This window comes from Hylaeus anthracinus, unplaced genomic scaffold, assembly GCF_026225885.1.
Source record: "Hylaeus anthracinus isolate JK02 unplaced genomic scaffold, UHH_iyHylAnth1.0_haploid 11985, whole genome shotgun sequence".
NCBI lineage: Eukaryota > Metazoa > Arthropoda > Insecta > Hymenoptera > Colletidae > Hylaeus > Hylaeus anthracinus.
Genome location: NW_026534333.1, coordinates 628,951 through 646,315, shown reverse-complemented (window position 1 = coordinate 646,315; position 17,365 = coordinate 628,951). Strand labels below are relative to the sequence as shown.

The following is a 17,365-nucleotide window of genomic DNA, read 5'->3' as shown; positions in this document are numbered from 1 at the left end:
ACGCGTCGTTCGATAACCGTGAAAGGTGAGGAAACCATAGAAACGAAACGCGGATCTCCGAGAATTTTCCTTAACCCTGGCGGGAATTTTACTTACCCCTCGACCGGACCCAACCATTTTTCCATCGCTTGCACTTTACTTTGCTTCAAAAGCTACTTAACATCAGAGATGAAAAATTAATTTTTAAATATTATTTACAAATCGATATATCGATCGATTTCGTATACCTAGTCTTAATTTCGTTTCGTTAGGAAGAGTGGGGTCTAATAAATGATTCCTCGGGTTGTAATTCTTTTATTAACTACAGGTTGGGATTGCGACACCATCTTCTTTGTCACGAGATTAATTTTCGTACTTGATTCCAATAAAAATCAAACGTACGTTCACAGATTATGCGCATTAGCTTCACTCCGCTTATCTTCGTTGTATCGATGCGCGGAAAATCGTCTCAAGTTCCACTCATCGAAGAGCAGAACCTCTTGTTAAAGCTCGATCTGGTCGACAAGAAGCGACGTGGTAAACACTCGGAGACACCCTCGGTTCGGTATAAAACTGGCTACCCATTTTCCGTCTGCTGAACACCACTTGACGTCGGATCAAAGCGAAAGAAACAAAAGGGTACCCCTTATCTAGCGACTCATCCTTCAAATATTGTTCGAGCATACATTGTTCGCAATGTTTTTTCTTTTAACTTGTTGTTAGGGTCTCTTCTTATACGCGTCTAACACTTTCGTCAAGAATTTCTGTAACATACTTTTCTGAATATGGATACTAGGCTAGGATACTAGGATGACTCGACAAAGATTAATCCAAGATCAATCGGTAAAGGAAGTCGTACGTAACGGGATATGAAATGAATATTTTTCCAGAAAATAAAACATGCGGAGAATTAGTTGATTAATTTACTGTTTGATGCACAAAGTTGCATTTGCCGGACAATAATCTTTTTGTTACTCGCTAACATGCGATTAATCGCTGTACCAAAATCAGCCCTTTTCGAGATGACTGCTGTTCGGTTATTTTTCTTTACAAAAATGACGAAAGTAAAATCGTCAGTGGGTCTTGGAGTGCATTTGGTAGACGACTGGACACGTGGTGTGCGATGTTCGCAGGTGGCATAACAAGGGCTTAAACATCGGCGAATCCTGTTCGTATAAAGATGGTCGAGCTCCTGGCCATTTAATAAATAATCGGCCGTTCCGTCGCGGAAACTCGACTCGCGCCTCCATAATTTTCCGGTCGGTGTGTTTTCTTAGGCACACCCCGCGCGTTTACTTGTTGCTGCCGTCCGAATCCGTCGTCAGATCCATGCACCGCATGCGTGTTTCTATCGATCCCTTCGGGCTCTATATAAAAGCCCGAGTCGTCGGTAGTCATGGAAGACAGACCAAAATTCCACGTACTCGAGGACTGAGGAGTCGTATACGCGGTTAGCTGCAACCGAGAGGAAACAATCACGCAGAACCACATCGTTCAGTGTCACGCGAATGTGTAATTAAAGCCAAGTAAGTACGACAAACCCACCCCGAGTTCCTTTGAGTTTTCCGCGATTCCTCATCCGTCCCCAAATCTCCATCACCTTCGTTTGTCGCGACAATGTTATTTCTTTCGGACGAAAATGCTTCGCGTCGTCGCCGTAACAGCCTTTTTTTCGGCGAACCGATCGAAAGTAATCGCGATTCTGAAACGCACAACAGAGTTATCGGTGGCTCGAGTATGTCAAGTTTGCCGTACGTCCTCACCATCTGTTAGCGTCGTCCATCAAGTACACCGGTCCGTGACCGTCGCGAGTTCGCGTAAAAGGTGAACGATCTTGATCAAACATGAACGAGAATCGTTTGTTCGATCGAACAAACGGTCGCTCGAGTGAACTGTTCCGCTTCCGACGTCCTAAGTCAAGATGGCGTTCAGTAGTCGCGATATTATTAATTATTGGCATATATATATACACACACACACACACACATACACACGCGCGCGGGGAGTAACAGGTACACGAAAGATCAAATAAGCGGTAAAAGATCTTTATGGAATTTTTATTTGACAAGTGGAGCATCCGGAAGATGAACTTGTAAAGCTACTAGCTGCACCTTACGGTTTTTATGGAAATAAAATGTAGCCCGTGTTATATTCGTATAAAAAGACAATAGGTTCGGTTGTACTTTGCTTCTGGAGAACTCGAGGGTTCTTTCGAAGCGTACCAGGTGTCGAACAGTTTCCTTGCAGGATAAACTCGTTCGATACAAGGCAACGATTCGCGCGTTGCGTCACTCGTTACATTTCACTACTACGTCTTCATCCGTGCGAGGGACTTCGTTGCCCTTTTAGCAGAATCGATATCTGACCGAAGGCGGATTACTCGGAACTACTAACATACATTGCACCCTTCGCTGAAGGCGTGGAGCATTCGACAGGGCTACCGATTTCCAACCCCGTGATCGCCACGTGTTTTTTCTCATATCTTTTTAATACGGCAAACTTATTTAATCATTTCCGTTCGAACAGATTCCAAGACATCTTTATTGCATCTATCGGACACGTTCTCAAATTCAGGTAGTTGTTTTTTAACAGTATAAGGGTCTCTATAATGGTCCGCGTTAAAATTTTTGTTAAAATCCTCCATTAAATGAACGATTGAAGCGTTAATAAAGAGGAACATTTTCCTTTCGAAGATAAAAATGCTGCGGCAAGAATGGCTCTTGATCTTGTTAATCGTGGGGACAGCCACGTCTATGGCGCCCGTGGCCCGTCAATCGATGGACGAGTCGTTGAAAGGTGCTCTAGACGCCGTCACCAGGAAGCAACGATCGCTGGACCCGAATTCGCAAGAGTATTACAATGATCTTCGGTCGTACAAGTACCACGGCGGCGAGGGAGATAGAAAATTCGACAGGGATCGACAGGGCGACAGAGAGATCGACGCGGAGGACGAAGAGATCGAGTTCTTGCCAAATGGTAAGGTTCCTGCGTCCACGCTGGAACGACTTGAAACGCTGTTATCGTTTTGGTCATTTAGTTCACGTACGAACGTTCACGCTCGACGCAAACAACCGATAGAGTAGACAGCGAGCCGCATAGAACGTACAGAAAAAGTATTTCTTTCAGAAGCTGGACAGCTCGAAACGGTGGGGAACGGTTTCCAGGATTTGAATAACAAGCTACTAGAAAGAGCGTTGACAGATTACTTGGAAAGTGTTCCGGAACAGGTAACGAGCGTCGTTCGATAACAGTTGGTGAAAAAAAAAAAAAAAAGAATCTATAACGGAGTCTATGTACTTGGCCGATAACTTCGTCCACGGTGTAGAGTCTTGGAGAGTCTTGTTTAAGGCTTCTCCTTCTTCTAGGTTTAACGTTTGACGATCTTTCAGGAAGAGCCAGTTTCGTCGTTTCGAGAACGCGAGAGGAGCTCCAGCCGCAAGAGGGGTAGCAGTTCGGAGCGTCAAAACATCGATCAGAAAGAGTTAGCGAAACTGTTTGTGGAAAAATTGCAGGACCGATCTCCCTATGGTCTCGGGGACATGGACGACGAAATGTACACGGACGCGCGTCAGATGCTTTACGATCGTTACAGGGCCGATAGGGACAACAACAACAAGCTCTACGAGTCAGTGGATCGATCGTTTTTCTTTCTGATTTTAATAACATAATCGATACGTATATCTACACATACACTCGTAATACTCGAGAAACGTTTGCTGCGATGAAACTAACGAAACGTGTCCTATGGTAGAAGCGTGGGTCCGATGTCCTGGGGTGAATTACTGAACAAGGAATCTCTGGTTCGCGGCCAAGGCAGAGAACCCGATGAGAACGAATACGCCGATCGAGAACAAGACCCGAATCTGCTGTACCTCTCTCTAGCTGGACGGAGAAACGTGAACGGGAGGTATCCGATAGGACACGATCTCAGAACCTATCAGAACATGGCTAAACATTATCCCGTTGCTAAGAGGAGCGCAAAGTCGATGCCCCCTAACAAACAAGTCACGGACCCCAAGGTAGTCTCGTGAAGCTTTACGATGCCGTAGATGCCACCATGAAATGTCGTTTTCAAAGGCATCTGTTTGTTTGGATATTCGATCAACCTGAAACTTATTCAGAACATTTCAACGTATGCGCAAACGTATACGCTATCTAATCTTACAGTTTAGAGTCTATAAAATATCAAATTGGTAACTCAAAACGTTGATTAATTTCACGAGTAATCGTATATTATTTATATAATTATTATATATTAATCGTTATTCTGCTGTTGCTTGTGACTTTTAAAAAAGTTACCAAGCACCTACAACGTTATCTTGTATAGCCGCTAGAGTAAAACAATGTTACACGTTCTACATTTTGTTGGAAAGTTTAATAATTTACATAATCGAAATAGCTTTCGTGTGATTTTCCATGCTCTTTCCAATCAGCTATAATCCTCGGCCATTGGAACGCCACCTGTCCCATCCTGTTCCCATTTTCAAGCCGAAATCGTGCCCAATCTCTGCTACGAACGATGCTAATGATTTCTGGACATCGTGTAAAGTCTTTGAAAATATCCAAAGTAACTCGGAAATTGAGTCGATCGAGTCACCTAGATATCAACGATATAATAAAGCAAGGAGTGTATCGGAAAGTTCAAGCTACAGAAAAGACGACGTTTCATGTGGGACAAACACGTAATAATGGCTAAATAGAATTTTTGCGCAAAACGTTTATTCGAAGGTCGCGCAAGATCTGGGCGCGTTGTTCGGCACGCAATCCACCGACGGTCGCAATCATACTCATGGTCACGACCACGACCATGATCACGAGCACGACCATGACCACAGTCGCGATATCGATCACAAGCACGAGCACGAGCACGAGCACGAGAGTACCTCAGAGGCGCCCAAGGTGACCCCGCCGGCCAAAGGACAGGAAGAGAACGCAACGAAGCTTGGCAAATCGAAATCCATCGAGGTGAGAAAGAAGAGCGTCGATTTGTCTCAATATGTCGGCATCGACCGAAGGAAAAAGAAGAGCGTCGATTGGTCCCAATATCTTGGCATCGACCGAAGGAGAAAGAAGAGCGACGATTGGTCCCAATATGTCGGCATCGACCGAAGGAGAGAGAGGACGTCCTTCATGGCTAATCCAGGAAGTCAGAATCAGGACGCCGAATGGATGTTGCAACGATATTACGAGGTAACGAAAAGAAAAGTAAATGATTGAAATGATTACAGTAAACTCACGATTCGAGACGAATTCATACCGGTATTAGATTTGTCTTCTTAAATGGATCAGGAAAGGAGATGAGTGTCCTTGCATCGGGATAGAACGTAAACGCCAGAGGATTGAGTTAATGGCAAGCATGCGTAATTCTTTCAGAACATGGGTGAGGATCTGAGGGGGGACGATAGGGAGTACGACAAAGAGAATGCAGAGAGGAAGGAGAAGTTGAAGCAAGTGGTTGCCAGACTGAAGAACATCAAGGACCTAATCGTCGAGGAAGATCTGAAGAACCCAGACTCGGAAGTTAATGGCAATTTGCAAAAGGTGTGCTTCGAATACTAAACATCGCCGTTCTTATTCGATAATTATTATAATATCGTTGAATTAAACGACAGGCGAAAGACAAAGTGCTGGCGCGCATGGCCGCCCAGTACTCCCTCGAGAAAATGAGGAAAGCATTAAACGACATGAGAGGAAGCTTTGCGGCCAGCGCTCAGAGCAATCAAACTTCGAGCTTCCGGGAAAATAGCCCGGTTAAACACAGCGATAAACACGACGTCAATGGAATAATCGAAAACGAAGGTATCGTATAACAAAGTTAGAAAACCAAATACCACGATAAATCTTTGATTATGTAGCTTCCAATAGTCTGTAAACGAAATTGAATCGTAAAAATATCGTAATAACATTATACGATTTATCGCAAAGGCATCGACGAGAACAGAGCTTGTCCAGAAGTGGAAGCGATCGAGAAACGATGTATAATCGCGGACGGCCTGGCTGAAGACGAATCGCAGATACTCTACCTCCCCTGTATCATGCTCCAGGTCTGCAAAGCCTGTGTAAGCAACTTCCTATTCGGTTATACTCAAACGTATCCATCTCTCGAAGGTTCATCGATCTCGTGTATTAATTTTTCAACAAATTCTAGCTACAGGATGACCTTGGATGCCTGTACAATTACGGATTGGAAACGAGCAAGATCTGCGACGCGCGAGAGATGCAAGAGGGTAAAAGAGTGAAAGAGGCTTGCGTGGTCGCGGCCCTGGTTCTGTCTCAGTTACAGCCTCCAGCTGCAGTCGCGTTGCAATGTCGCTTTAACAGCGAGTCCTGTCTGAGGCGTCTACCATTACCGTTACCACCGTCGTTATCTTCGCTGTCGCAATAGCGAGCGACGATTAAATGGTGGTCAAAGCATGGTCAGTTTTCAACGATTAGACCGATATAAGAAAAAGGGTCGAAGGGCAGAGTGGCGAAGCAAGACCAGTTCGCGTCGCATCGGGCATCCCCTCTTGGGAATCACACGAATCTCCGACTAATGTCAACCTCGAATCGGGCTTCTTAATTCGCATAGTCAACTTTCGATGTTTCGTTCGCTTTCCACGTTACCAGAGCAGAGCAAATTTTTCCTTCATCTTCGACAGCGCGATGTAAAATTATTCGCTCGAGATTGATCAATCAGAAGTAACGAAAGGATCGTGGAACGTTCGAAGACGCTGAATGTTATAAAATAAGAGACGAAAGAATTGTCTCATTTGCGAGGTACCCGGCTCGTCTGGACGATTCGAGTGTCGTTTTTATTGCTTTTCTTTCGTTTGTTTACTTTCTTTTGCGAAGAAACGTAACGACGAGGGACAATAACGATCGACTGAAATTTTTATTATCATTCATACGAGGAAATGTCGTATTTCGTTTCCGCGAAGAACGCTAAATCGATACTGTAATAGTAGTCGTTAACCAAATTGCAATAACTGTTTTATCTATCGACGATATAAAGAAGTGTTCCGAAGTAGATAGCAGAACCCGCGAAGAGATGATATTTCTCGAAAGAATGAATAAAAAATGCGGAATAAAGTTTGTCCATACCTTTATTTTCAAGAAAATTCATTTTGGAAATGCGCGAAATTACCTCGTAAGTTTCCTTCGGGTTTGATAGTAAAACATACAAACTTACTCACGCTTCTTCTATACAAACGTTTACAAACATGGTTAACAAAATCTTTCTCGTTGTACCATCTATTTTGGGACACCTTATATAAACGATAATATCAAAGTAAGGATAATTAAAGTTCGGATGAGCACCCTCGCAAATAAATTAAATCACATTATATATATATATATAAATGTATCGATAGTTAACGAATATGGACGCGATAACATAAATGATTAAAGGTGATTTCCAGCAACATCCTCGTGCTTGCAGAACAAAGAATTACATTTTTACGATATATTCGTTTCAATTATCGTTACATAAACATACTTACGAACGGTGCTGTATTATTTAACGCGATAAGGACATTTATTTTCGTTTTTGTATCGCGGACGGACGTGTATTAAATTGCAAAAGAGATGTGACGATACTAACTGTATTATATATTTCCATTTGGTCGGATAAGAAAGTGTATATCTATTATTGTCTATCCTTATGTTACGAAACTGTGGATACAATCTATGTGTCAGACCTATATTCGAATATAATATAAATATATTTCAACATAAGTGTATTTTGCTTCATTTATCGATGATTACGCGCCAAGTTACAATTTCCACTAAAATAAAAATGTACAATAAATACGAAAAGGATCATCCGATTAAATTGAATCGTTCGAAATTCGGCGCCGTGATCGTTGCATCGATTTATTTTGGTTTATCGTTCGAATCGGTATTTGTATCCACCAGTTGGTTCAAGTCTTGGAAAATTTCGAGGACTTCCGGAGTATATAATTTCAGGAATTCCAATTGTAATCTAGCGCATTCGACTTACAAATAAATGCAGCGTTAAATACTCGTACTTCCTCGTCTATCGTAGAATGAAATCAATAGTTACGAATATACCTCTCCATTTTGAAACCAGTTCCAAATTCTTTTTCAATAAACAGTTCAGGCCATTCATGTGAAAAATAATATCTTTTTCGTTATCCGCCATTATTTACGTACAGTGTGTGTTACTTTTATAGAAAATAGAAGCTGTGTCTACTTTAATTTTGCCACCAGAGGGCCATGGACAGTAACAGTAACAGAATTCTACAATCAAGATTGTAGAATTTTATGTAGAAGTAAACGATCCCGCCGCATCGGGGCGCCTCTTGCTAGGGACGCTTCGACAACAAAAAACTATATAGCAGAAGAATATGTCAATTATTTGTATATTGGAACATTAGTTCTCTGTATTGGTATTTGTGGTAAAAATTAAGTTGTATTATGGATAATTTAGCTGTTATAAGTAAATAGATGTAAATGGCGGGAGACGACGTCATTGAACAATGCGACCAAAAAAAGCCATTTACTCTTTAGTAACGGCATGGTAAGGTATCTTATTCGGTACACATAACTTTAAACTCAGGTTTGAATTCAGGTTTTGCTTATTTTTAATTTGTAATACGAATAATAAGCGGAAACTTAAGGCGGCATTTTCATTTGTGGAATGATAAAATCATTTTCAAAGAACCTGAAACAATGCGTTAGGGTACTAATAATTCTAACGTCGACACTGGCGATAAGTTCTAAACAAATAACAAATTCTTTCGTATAATAAAAAGAATTCCTCGATAACCCGATACATAATATATATCTAAGGCAAGATCTGTTAAGCTTTCCATTTTATTCTCGTTATTTCGTTAATAATTGTTAGTAAGCGTGACGAGTAGCGACGTATCCGCATTGGCTCGGGCACGGTTACATTCGCAACGCGAGCCTCGATTGGTCGATCTTGGAACACGAACTCTGTCACCTCTACACCGAACCCTGCGGATCTACAATTACATAATCTATGATTACCTAAAAGTGGCGATGGCGTTTTATGGTCTGTGTTCCTTTGTGAATAAAAAGTGGCGTTTTCGAGGTATTTTCTATGGGAGACCGGTTCATTAATGTAATTGTTGTGATCAGGATTGAGAAAGAACATACAAGTGAAACGAATACGTGATACGAAGCGAAGGGGAAGAAGCGTAAAAGTAACTAGCACGAAGAAATACATGAGCTCCCGCTTTCGACGGCCGGCGAACATATTTGTGTCCGGCGGCAAATGTAATATTTCGACGAACCAGAGAAAATAATCCACTCCAGAGGACACGCCTAGCTGTATGTGATCACTTTTGGTAAGTTTTATTGCTCGTGAGCCGAAATTTTCGAGAAATTATCGCGATCACATGACGTTCCCGCCGTAACCTTCCATACTCGTAAACACCGTATCGTTATATAGGGTGTCCTTGAATTCTCGCCCCAACATTTTTGAACACCGTCGCGAAGCGTCTTACTACGTTTCGTTAATTGCGTTTAATTCGAGACGATTCAACTTAAATGTAGCAAAAGTAAATTTCAACTTTGAAAACTTGTATATTTTTTCATCTGTTATTTTTCATTTCAGCGCACCCGGTAAAAGAGTCGTAACAATGTCAGAAACAGAGAAAGTACAAAACTGTACGATGGAGAGCGAAGATACATGCCCTAAAGATTTAGAGCATGATAATCCGATGGAACACAGCAAAAATAGTAACTATAGCGAGAGTCAAGATTTTCATCTCGTTGATTTCGATGACAATGAATCTCTGGACAAATCTGCAGACAATTTAGAAGAGACCAAGTCGGAAGAGACGTCGTGTCGTGTAATTGATAATATGGAATCGTCTTTGAATGCAACGGAGACCATGGAAATCGAAGACAAGGCTACAAGGAAGGATCAAGAAGACAAAATACAGATGCAATGTACTGAATCACAGGGGATAACAAAAAAAGAAGATCCATGCAACGATGTTGCTAGCACCCTGGAGGTAACAAAAGAGAAAGAATCGTGTAACGATATTGGTAATACGGAAAACAAGAGTAAAGAATCTGAAGAAGAGGAAGATATAATAGAATGTACACCACCCGATGTTTATTCACCTTCGAAAAAGGAAGTTCCTAGTAATACGGCAACGACGAACATGAAACGCAAAGCGGATTCGTTCGATGAACCACCACACAAGATTTTAAGAACGACGTCTATGGAAGATGTATCGATTGCGGAGAAAAAAGTTCTCGAGAAAGAAGAAAGTTGTCATTCGGTTAAATCTGATGATTCTCATCATGAACTCGTTAAAGATTGCGACGATAAAGATGTCATAATAGCGGAAACTCAAGAAGTCACGCAAGACGAAGACATAGACGATATGCTTGAAGAAACTTCGAAAGACGAGGAGAAAACTATGGATTCCGAAAAGCATTCAAACTCGCAAACGAAAGAAGATGAAATAAATAAGAATGAAAATTTTAACGATATATTGAAACTGAACGATGCTATTAGTAGTAAAGAACATAACAAGGATACTTCGGACGCTAAAGATATCGTGCAGTCTAGCGGCAACGTATCTTCGTCGGTTCAAACGAAAGAAACAGACAATACATCTCCCTCTAAAAAAGTAGTGCTAAACGAAATAATAAAATCAAATTCGAATAATTCGAGTATAGATGACATACAATTATCAGAAAACTCTGACAATTGTGTAAAAGATATCGAAAAGACGGTTGATAAGGAGAATGGCATCGAAACTACGAAACATATCGATTTTGAACAAACAAGTAACGATGCTCAAGAGGCGTCGATTCCTAAGAAAACGATAAACGAACCGCATTCGAATATGAACTCTACCAATGTGTGTAATTCAAGGATGAGCATAGAACTTATATATGACAAAACCATGATTCCCGAAAGTAAAACCAAATCCAAAGAGCTAGTACAGATCGACGAAGACGGAGAAAAGATCGTGTTAGATTCCTCTCAAGAAGATTTCGATGGTAAATCAGAGAATCCAAGTGTCCTAGATAACACAAAGTCTGAGACGATATATAAAAGCTGCTGCGATAGTAAAAGTAGTAGCGACTTTAGTTACAAGTCGTTGGAAACCCCCAAAGAGTCGTCGCTCGATACTGCTAAATCCAGTAATAAACTCGTAAATGGAAGCAACGAGTCCAAGAGATTTGATCTCGACAGTACGGCTAGCGTAAAATCTGATACGTTTAACGATATGCCAATTGGACTCGATAAAACGGATAACAATAGCTCTACGTCTGTACATAATCTAAACAGGCAGAACAGAACGGTTGCTCCCGTGTCCAAAGACAGCGATCACGCTGAGTTGTTAAGCGTAAGCGACAACGAACCCGATGTCTTTATACTGGACGATAAAAGCAAATCTAACTTGACTCATAGCGTTTCTATGACGAAACCGTTGTCAGTAGAAAAGGAGATTGGTATGTACGTTAGAATGAAGTGCGTATTGAATATCGACGAAGGTACAAAGGAATTTCTAAGTAAAGAAATTACAGGAGTGCAATGCGAGACTGTTGCAGAGCCAAGTTTAGTACGACAGAAAAATAACGATACCTCGGCTTCGTTAGCCGATATATCTGGAAATGACAATAAAGATACATCACCTGGCTCGGTAAACAGCAATCCACACTTGTATCAGTTAAATCCTTCGAGGCTCTCGTTCGCATCGACAATCAGCTCCACAAGTTCTATATCTAGCGCTGCATCAATGGCAGCCAAGCTTGCAATTAGAGATAGTACGCATTTCTCTTTACCACGGGGACCCGCGAAACACGCGAAAAAGCATGCTCAAGACATACATTCATCAAACGACAAGCTAGCGATCGAAGAAGCGTACGATCGTCTCAGTAAAGAGTGGCAAAATAGTCACCTTCTAACGACGACTATTTTGAATTTTGCAAACGCAGAACTCAGCGGAGTTGATACGTACAATGTTAGCAACGAGAGGATAGACGATCAATTACAAAAGATTCGTTCGTCTACGCCGGAAGTTTTGCAGGAAATGGCTCAGGTACATACCCCCAAAAGTTCGAAAAAAAGTAAATCGGTGAAAAGGTCGAGAAGCAAAAGCACAAAATCGGATAATCAATCGAACGGATTAAATAAGATTCTTTCGAAGGTTTTAATCCCTGCAGAGAGCAATAATACGCCAAACAAGAAGAAGACCAAAATAGAGCACGTCGACAATGCTCTGAGCTCTGTAGACGTTTCGATAAAAACGCCTTTACAAGTGGTAACGGATGACTTAATCGGCAAAGAAGTCTTTGCTAAATGGTCCGACAATAATTATTACCCTGGCACCGTTATCGATAAAGTAAAAACAAAGTATAAAGTGAATTTTTACGACGGAAAAAGTAAAGTACTTATAGAAGACTTCATTATAACGATACCTAAAGTTTTAAAAGAAGGTTTCTCTGTATATGCTACAACTAAAAATGACGATTATGGTTCGTGTGGTATAATTGTTGACTCCCAAACTGTAAATAACGAAGTATATTACGTAGTAGAAATGGACGAAGGGGACAAAGTTCGAGTTCAAATTAAAGACATTTTCTTGTCTTCTGATCAAGCTCAAGTATTAAAAGAGGAACTAAATTCAGAAAGTAAAAGTCTTCCATCCACGCCGAAGCATTTGGGACAAGTAACCTTAGACAATATGGTTGATGGTAAAAGGCGTTCTAGGCGAATTGCTACCCCTAGTTTTTCGACGCCCAAGTCCAGATTAACGATCACGCCTAAAACTGTAACGGAACCGTCTGTTTCCGGTGTAGCTTCTATACCTAAGGAAATAAAAGGATCCTTCGAAAGCGACGGTATTTCCACTGATTCGAACGTTTCCATAAAAGAGGAAACATCTTCTATCGGTGTGCAGCCTGAGATAATCGGAACTCCGTACGAACAAATCGTAAAAGGACCCCAGAGTCGCATTAAAAGCAAGTCAAGAAGTAAGAAAAAAGTGGAAGACGAAGAAACTATCGCGACTTTGGGTCCTATACCGAGCACAGATTCAAATCTGTTCAAAGGCATGTCCTTTATTCTGACCTGTGCATCGTTGGAAACTATCGATCGATACCAAGCCGATAGCAAAGATTGTAATTCAGATCCAGAAACGGAGTACGAAGAGGAGTGGACGAAAAAGCCTTTCGTCAGGGACAGATTGAACACGCAAATAATAGCTGGCGGTGGAAAAGTTTACACGGATTTTAACGAAATTCCACAAGACGAGTATAAAAGTACAAAATTAATAACAAACGTGCCAAACACAACCGCGAAGACTTTGTTATGTCTGTCTGTTGGTATACCCGCGTATAATCATAATTGGATTATAAGGTGCTGTCAAGAGGTAAGTCAAGATTCCAATTGAATCTGTTCTATATGTTATACGATAAAATCATGTAATTTTCTACATCTTCTTTACAGGGTAAAATCGTGAATCCTGCTGAAGACGAATTACCCGTGGGTTGGAGTTTAGATAAAAAATCATACGTTGACATGTTCCAAAGATCCGACGATAAACCATTGAAGCACGTCGTTGTAATAATTCCAGTTCTAGAGTGCGAGAAGCAATTCACTATTCTTTGGCGTCAAATTTGTGAAAACGCAGGTGCTGTTGTCTTATTAGTGGATAAGCCAGGTACGGTATAGGAAAAATTTATAAGAAAAATTTTGCAACCGACGGTATGAAATTAAACCCACTTGCTAACTAAATGTTTTAACTTTCAGATGCAATGGAAAGTTTTGTAGAAGGGACGGTAGTTCTGACGAACGCATCGTGTCCATCTTGGGCAATTGGGAAAGCTAACGAACTACAGATTCCGTTGCTTTCCACAACATGGGTTATTCAATGTTTGATAGAAGGGAAATTTTGTCAACACGATTCTCACCTTCGTTATAAATATAATTATATACAAAATTAGGTACGTTTAACTATCCAGAGACTACACATCTAAGTTCAAGAGCAGGTGAGATCCTGCTTTTGTAGATTATAATGTTTTTATTAGTATTGTATTACTCCGGACACACTGGAATATTATTTCTATTATCGAATACTAAGACACGATTATTTGTTTAAACTTTTTACCCGATTACAAAATACTAGAATTTCAAGATATTGCTTTGATATTCACCCACAATTTTGGAAATCTGTTTTTCGTTCGATGTCTGATAAGAATTAAATTTAGAATGTTTCTTCCGTCGAAATGAATGTGAAATTGATCTACGATCGAAAATATCGAAACATATTTTATATATGGTGTAAAGGTTTCTCTTTCTTGTGACTACTCGTTATACAGAACTCCAGTATGCTTATTATATATGATATTGCTTATCATAAAGTCGTAGTGTTAGGATTTTGTAACATTTTGTATAAATCGAATTCTAAATCGGAAGACACTTTTATAAAGAACGATATGTAATTTAAAAAAAAAAAAGCATTTCACGATTCCCGACCGTAATTTACGCAAATGATTATTACTTATTCCATTCGATTGTGTTTAGCGTATACCGAATAGCAAGCAAATGTAATACGATTAGAAAAAACTCATTTTCATAAATAGTGTAAATAATTCGTATTTTTCTTTTTCGTAGAGGCGCATACATGATAATCAAATAACGCATTTAATTGTACCGGAATTCGTACATTTTAAGAGCAACCTTCCGATCGAAATATGCTTAAAGGTATAACAATATAGCTATTGTCAGCTGCCAAAAACGATTATGTCTTCTGTTCTGCAATTTTATTAAGCAAGCATTTGGTACGGAAAATCCTTTTCACTTTAGATGTTATCTTCATCGGGGCTTGCTGGCATTGATCGAAAGTTTTGCTGTAACCTAACCAAATCGTCAAATTATTCTTAGTCGAATCTACATAGAAAATATCGAGTGAATTCTGTAAATCAAAGCTGATAGTGGGTGGTATATCCTGTAAATATTTTTTTACTTGAAATCGTAGTAACAGGTCATTAAATCTATTCGCATTACATTTTTTACGTACTGGATATATATCCCGGTTTTTAAATAAAATTTATAAAAATCATCCTTTACAAATATATACAGCGGATATATGTTCAGTAAAATGGAAAACAAATATGAAGCAAGTTGCCTATAAATACTTGAGAATTAAGATAGAATTAACGATTTTTAATTAAGAAGATACCAGAGAGTGTATCTTATAAACGTTTTCATTTTCCGCGATTAATTTACAGAATGATTTTTCTGTTAAACCAAATATTAACGAAACGACAGAAATGTACGAGACAAGTGCACATGTGCGAATGTGTGTATATAAGTAAATATATACATATACTACAAATTTTACTATGTAAGATGTAGCTATTATGTAAAATGATTTGGGGATAAAATACAGTGACATATTTTGGCAAAGTTTTATTCATTATCATTTCAAAACTAACGACATTAGTATTTACAATAATGTACAACATTCTTTGAGTGTATGTACAAGTGGTTGAATCAAATTACTAAAATACTTGTTTGTTTCAAGGATTGTACCAATCGAGAAACAAAAGAGAAAACGACATAACTAAAACAAAGAAAAGGAGCCATACTCTGAGACCTGCATTCCGTTGAATCGCTTGTCTAATTTGTTCGTTAGCTTCGTTTACGTTTTCCGTCGATCCCACCACTGTCGTCATTAAACGATCTAAATCTTTATCTTGATCCAACACTTTTTCAGTAAATATCTCCTGAAGTTCAGCTATGTGTACCACTTTACTCTCTATTTGCTTCACTTCTTCCGTGATTGTGTTAAGTTCATTGTACAAATGCTCGTTTTCCGCTTCGAACAGCTGTATATCTTCGGGCGATAATTCCTCTTCGTACATCAACGAATTAACGTCTCCGTTTATTTCTTGTATTTTCATAGGACTGGAGTCATTGGAATCATTCTTATTTTCTTTCTCTTCCAACTTCTCATTTGCATTCAAACTCGATTCTTTCGTACCAATTTCTAATCGTTTCACGGGCTTCGTTTCTAATTCCAACCTAGCTATTTTTCTCATCTCCATCGCTCTTTTCACGCGCATTGCTTTCTGTTCGGAGTAAATTTTACAAACATTTTTCAGGTACTCCTCTATTAACAGCAACATAATTTCCCTATGTTCTAAATTCTGTGGAGAAACTTTGGAATCTGCGATTTCTCTACGCAATTCCTTGATCAATTGGGAACAAGTGGTCATTATTTTTTGCGCTCCGATATCTATTTCATCTCGATCGACGTCGGTCATACTAGGCATATAGGATAAATGGCTTGAAAAGTTTAAGTATGCTTTGCGATTTTCTAACAAAAATTCGCGCAACCTGGAAATTTGTACTACGACCCCTTGTGCTTTTACAAAGAAAGGACTTTTACTTCTGGCCTTTTTTAATTGTGCATTACTTGCAATCCCTAAATCCTTGTTACGAAGACTTATTGTCTTCACGCTGGCTCTAAACAACCCGCTGACATCCATTTTAAATAGTTCAAATTAACTTGTTCCTATGCTAAGTAGCAAATAAGGCACCTTATTATATGTACATCGATAACACTTTATAGCTTCTCAACTACAAAATGAATTTTTGGTTGGAATTAATGTTGATCTTCATTGTAAAAAGATCAACGTACTGCTTCTCAAAAATGATTTATTTGAAATTTATTTTACGTTTATCGTATGGTGTTACCATACATGTCACAAAATGCGCTTAACCTGCAAGAATGAAGAATTTAAAAATATGGAGTTAACGTTGAGTTACTTAAATATCGAAAGAAAAATCTTACCGTTGCTGGAACTAAAACGCTCGACGTTTACATATGTTTAACAGCGCAACAAATCCTTTGATACATTTCATTTGTTGTAACCGTGACGTGTCGAATCAACGGTTAGTTTATGACGGAAGATATAAACTTAAATGCTATGACACTGGAATAATAATAATCGGTCCTACATTAAAAACTAATTTAATACATCAACGAATAATCATCAATGTGTATGTATTATTATCCTATATTCCCTTATAATGTCTACAAGATTCTTAGTATGATGCATCGAACGAATCTTTGTGAATACATACACGATAAACGTAGAGAATGTAACATTACTAGGAATTGTAGGAATGTAAATCATATACAGATGAAAAAAGGGTTATCTACTCCAAATGGAATCAATTTTCAAAAAATAATCGAACTTTTAAACATACAAAATCCGATTAATTTCATGAAATTGAAGTATATTCATTTTCTCATCGAACTATATCAGTGGTATGTATTATTCAGTATTAGTGGGTATTGTACTAGTATAGGTGAGTGGTTTATATATATATATATTTATAGGTTTGGTTTCAGTGGCGTCATCGGTGGGAAAACGCTCA

At 39.3% G+C, this 17,365-nt stretch overlaps 4 protein-coding genes across 6 annotated transcripts; 2 read left to right on the top strand and 2 right to left on the bottom strand.

Moving 5' to 3' along the window:
- The first annotated feature begins 1,345 nt into the window (after positions 1 to 1,345).
- LOC128887411 (uncharacterized) lies at positions 1,346 to 7,987 on the top strand. Its single transcript, XM_054143266.1, is given in 11 exon segments — positions 1,346 to 1,505; positions 2,673 to 2,955; positions 3,106 to 3,206; positions 3,369 to 3,604; positions 3,731 to 3,998; positions 4,708 to 5,169; positions 5,353 to 5,520; positions 5,592 to 5,778; positions 5,905 to 6,038; positions 6,128 to 6,319; positions 6,321 to 7,987. Coding segments are annotated over 10 exon segments (2,220 nt in total). The 5' UTR covers positions 1,346 to 1,505; positions 2,673 to 2,678; the 3' UTR covers positions 6,516 to 7,987.
- On the bottom strand, positions 7,320 to 8,504 carry LOC128887412 (uncharacterized). The gene is made up of 2 exons (XM_054143267.1): positions 8,032 to 8,504; positions 7,320 to 7,955 (listed from the first exon to the last, which is right to left on the bottom strand). The coding sequence occupies exons 1-2, from the start codon at positions 8,120 to 8,122 to the stop codon at positions 7,834 to 7,836; spliced, it is 213 nt and encodes a 70-aa protein (XP_053999242.1). The 5' UTR covers positions 8,123 to 8,504; the 3' UTR covers positions 7,320 to 7,833.
- Positions 8,505 to 8,967: 463 nt separating this feature from the next.
- On the top strand, positions 8,968 to 15,089 carry LOC128887063 (uncharacterized). 2 transcript variants are annotated; one of them, XM_054142509.1, is made up of 5 exons: positions 8,968 to 9,293; positions 9,563 to 13,346; positions 13,424 to 13,637; positions 13,727 to 13,920; positions 14,591 to 15,089. In XM_054142509.1, the coding sequence occupies exons 2-4, from the start codon at positions 9,588 to 9,590 to the stop codon at positions 13,918 to 13,920; spliced, it is 4,167 nt and encodes a 1,388-aa protein (XP_053998484.1). In that variant the 5' UTR covers positions 8,968 to 9,293; positions 9,563 to 9,587; the 3' UTR covers positions 14,591 to 15,089. The 2 variants fall into 2 exon arrangements, with proteins under 2 accessions (XP_053998484.1, XP_053998483.1); XM_054142508.1 differs by having other exon boundaries at positions 13,727 to 15,089.
- A 284-nt stretch (positions 15,090 to 15,373) lies between these two features.
- On the bottom strand, positions 15,374 to 17,270 carry LOC128887067 (syntaxin-18). Of its 2 annotated transcripts, XM_054142517.1 has the most exons (3): positions 17,069 to 17,270; positions 16,776 to 16,917; positions 15,374 to 16,704 (listed from the first exon to the last, which is right to left on the bottom strand). In XM_054142517.1, the coding sequence occupies exon 3, from the start codon at positions 16,468 to 16,470 to the stop codon at positions 15,499 to 15,501; it is 972 nt and encodes a 323-aa protein (XP_053998492.1). In that variant the 5' UTR covers positions 16,471 to 16,704; positions 16,776 to 16,917; positions 17,069 to 17,270; the 3' UTR covers positions 15,374 to 15,498. The 2 variants fall into 2 exon arrangements, with proteins under 2 accessions (XP_053998492.1, XP_053998491.1); XM_054142516.1 differs by having other exon boundaries at positions 16,776 to 17,270.
- Between the last annotated feature and the right edge of the window lie 95 nt (positions 17,271 to 17,365).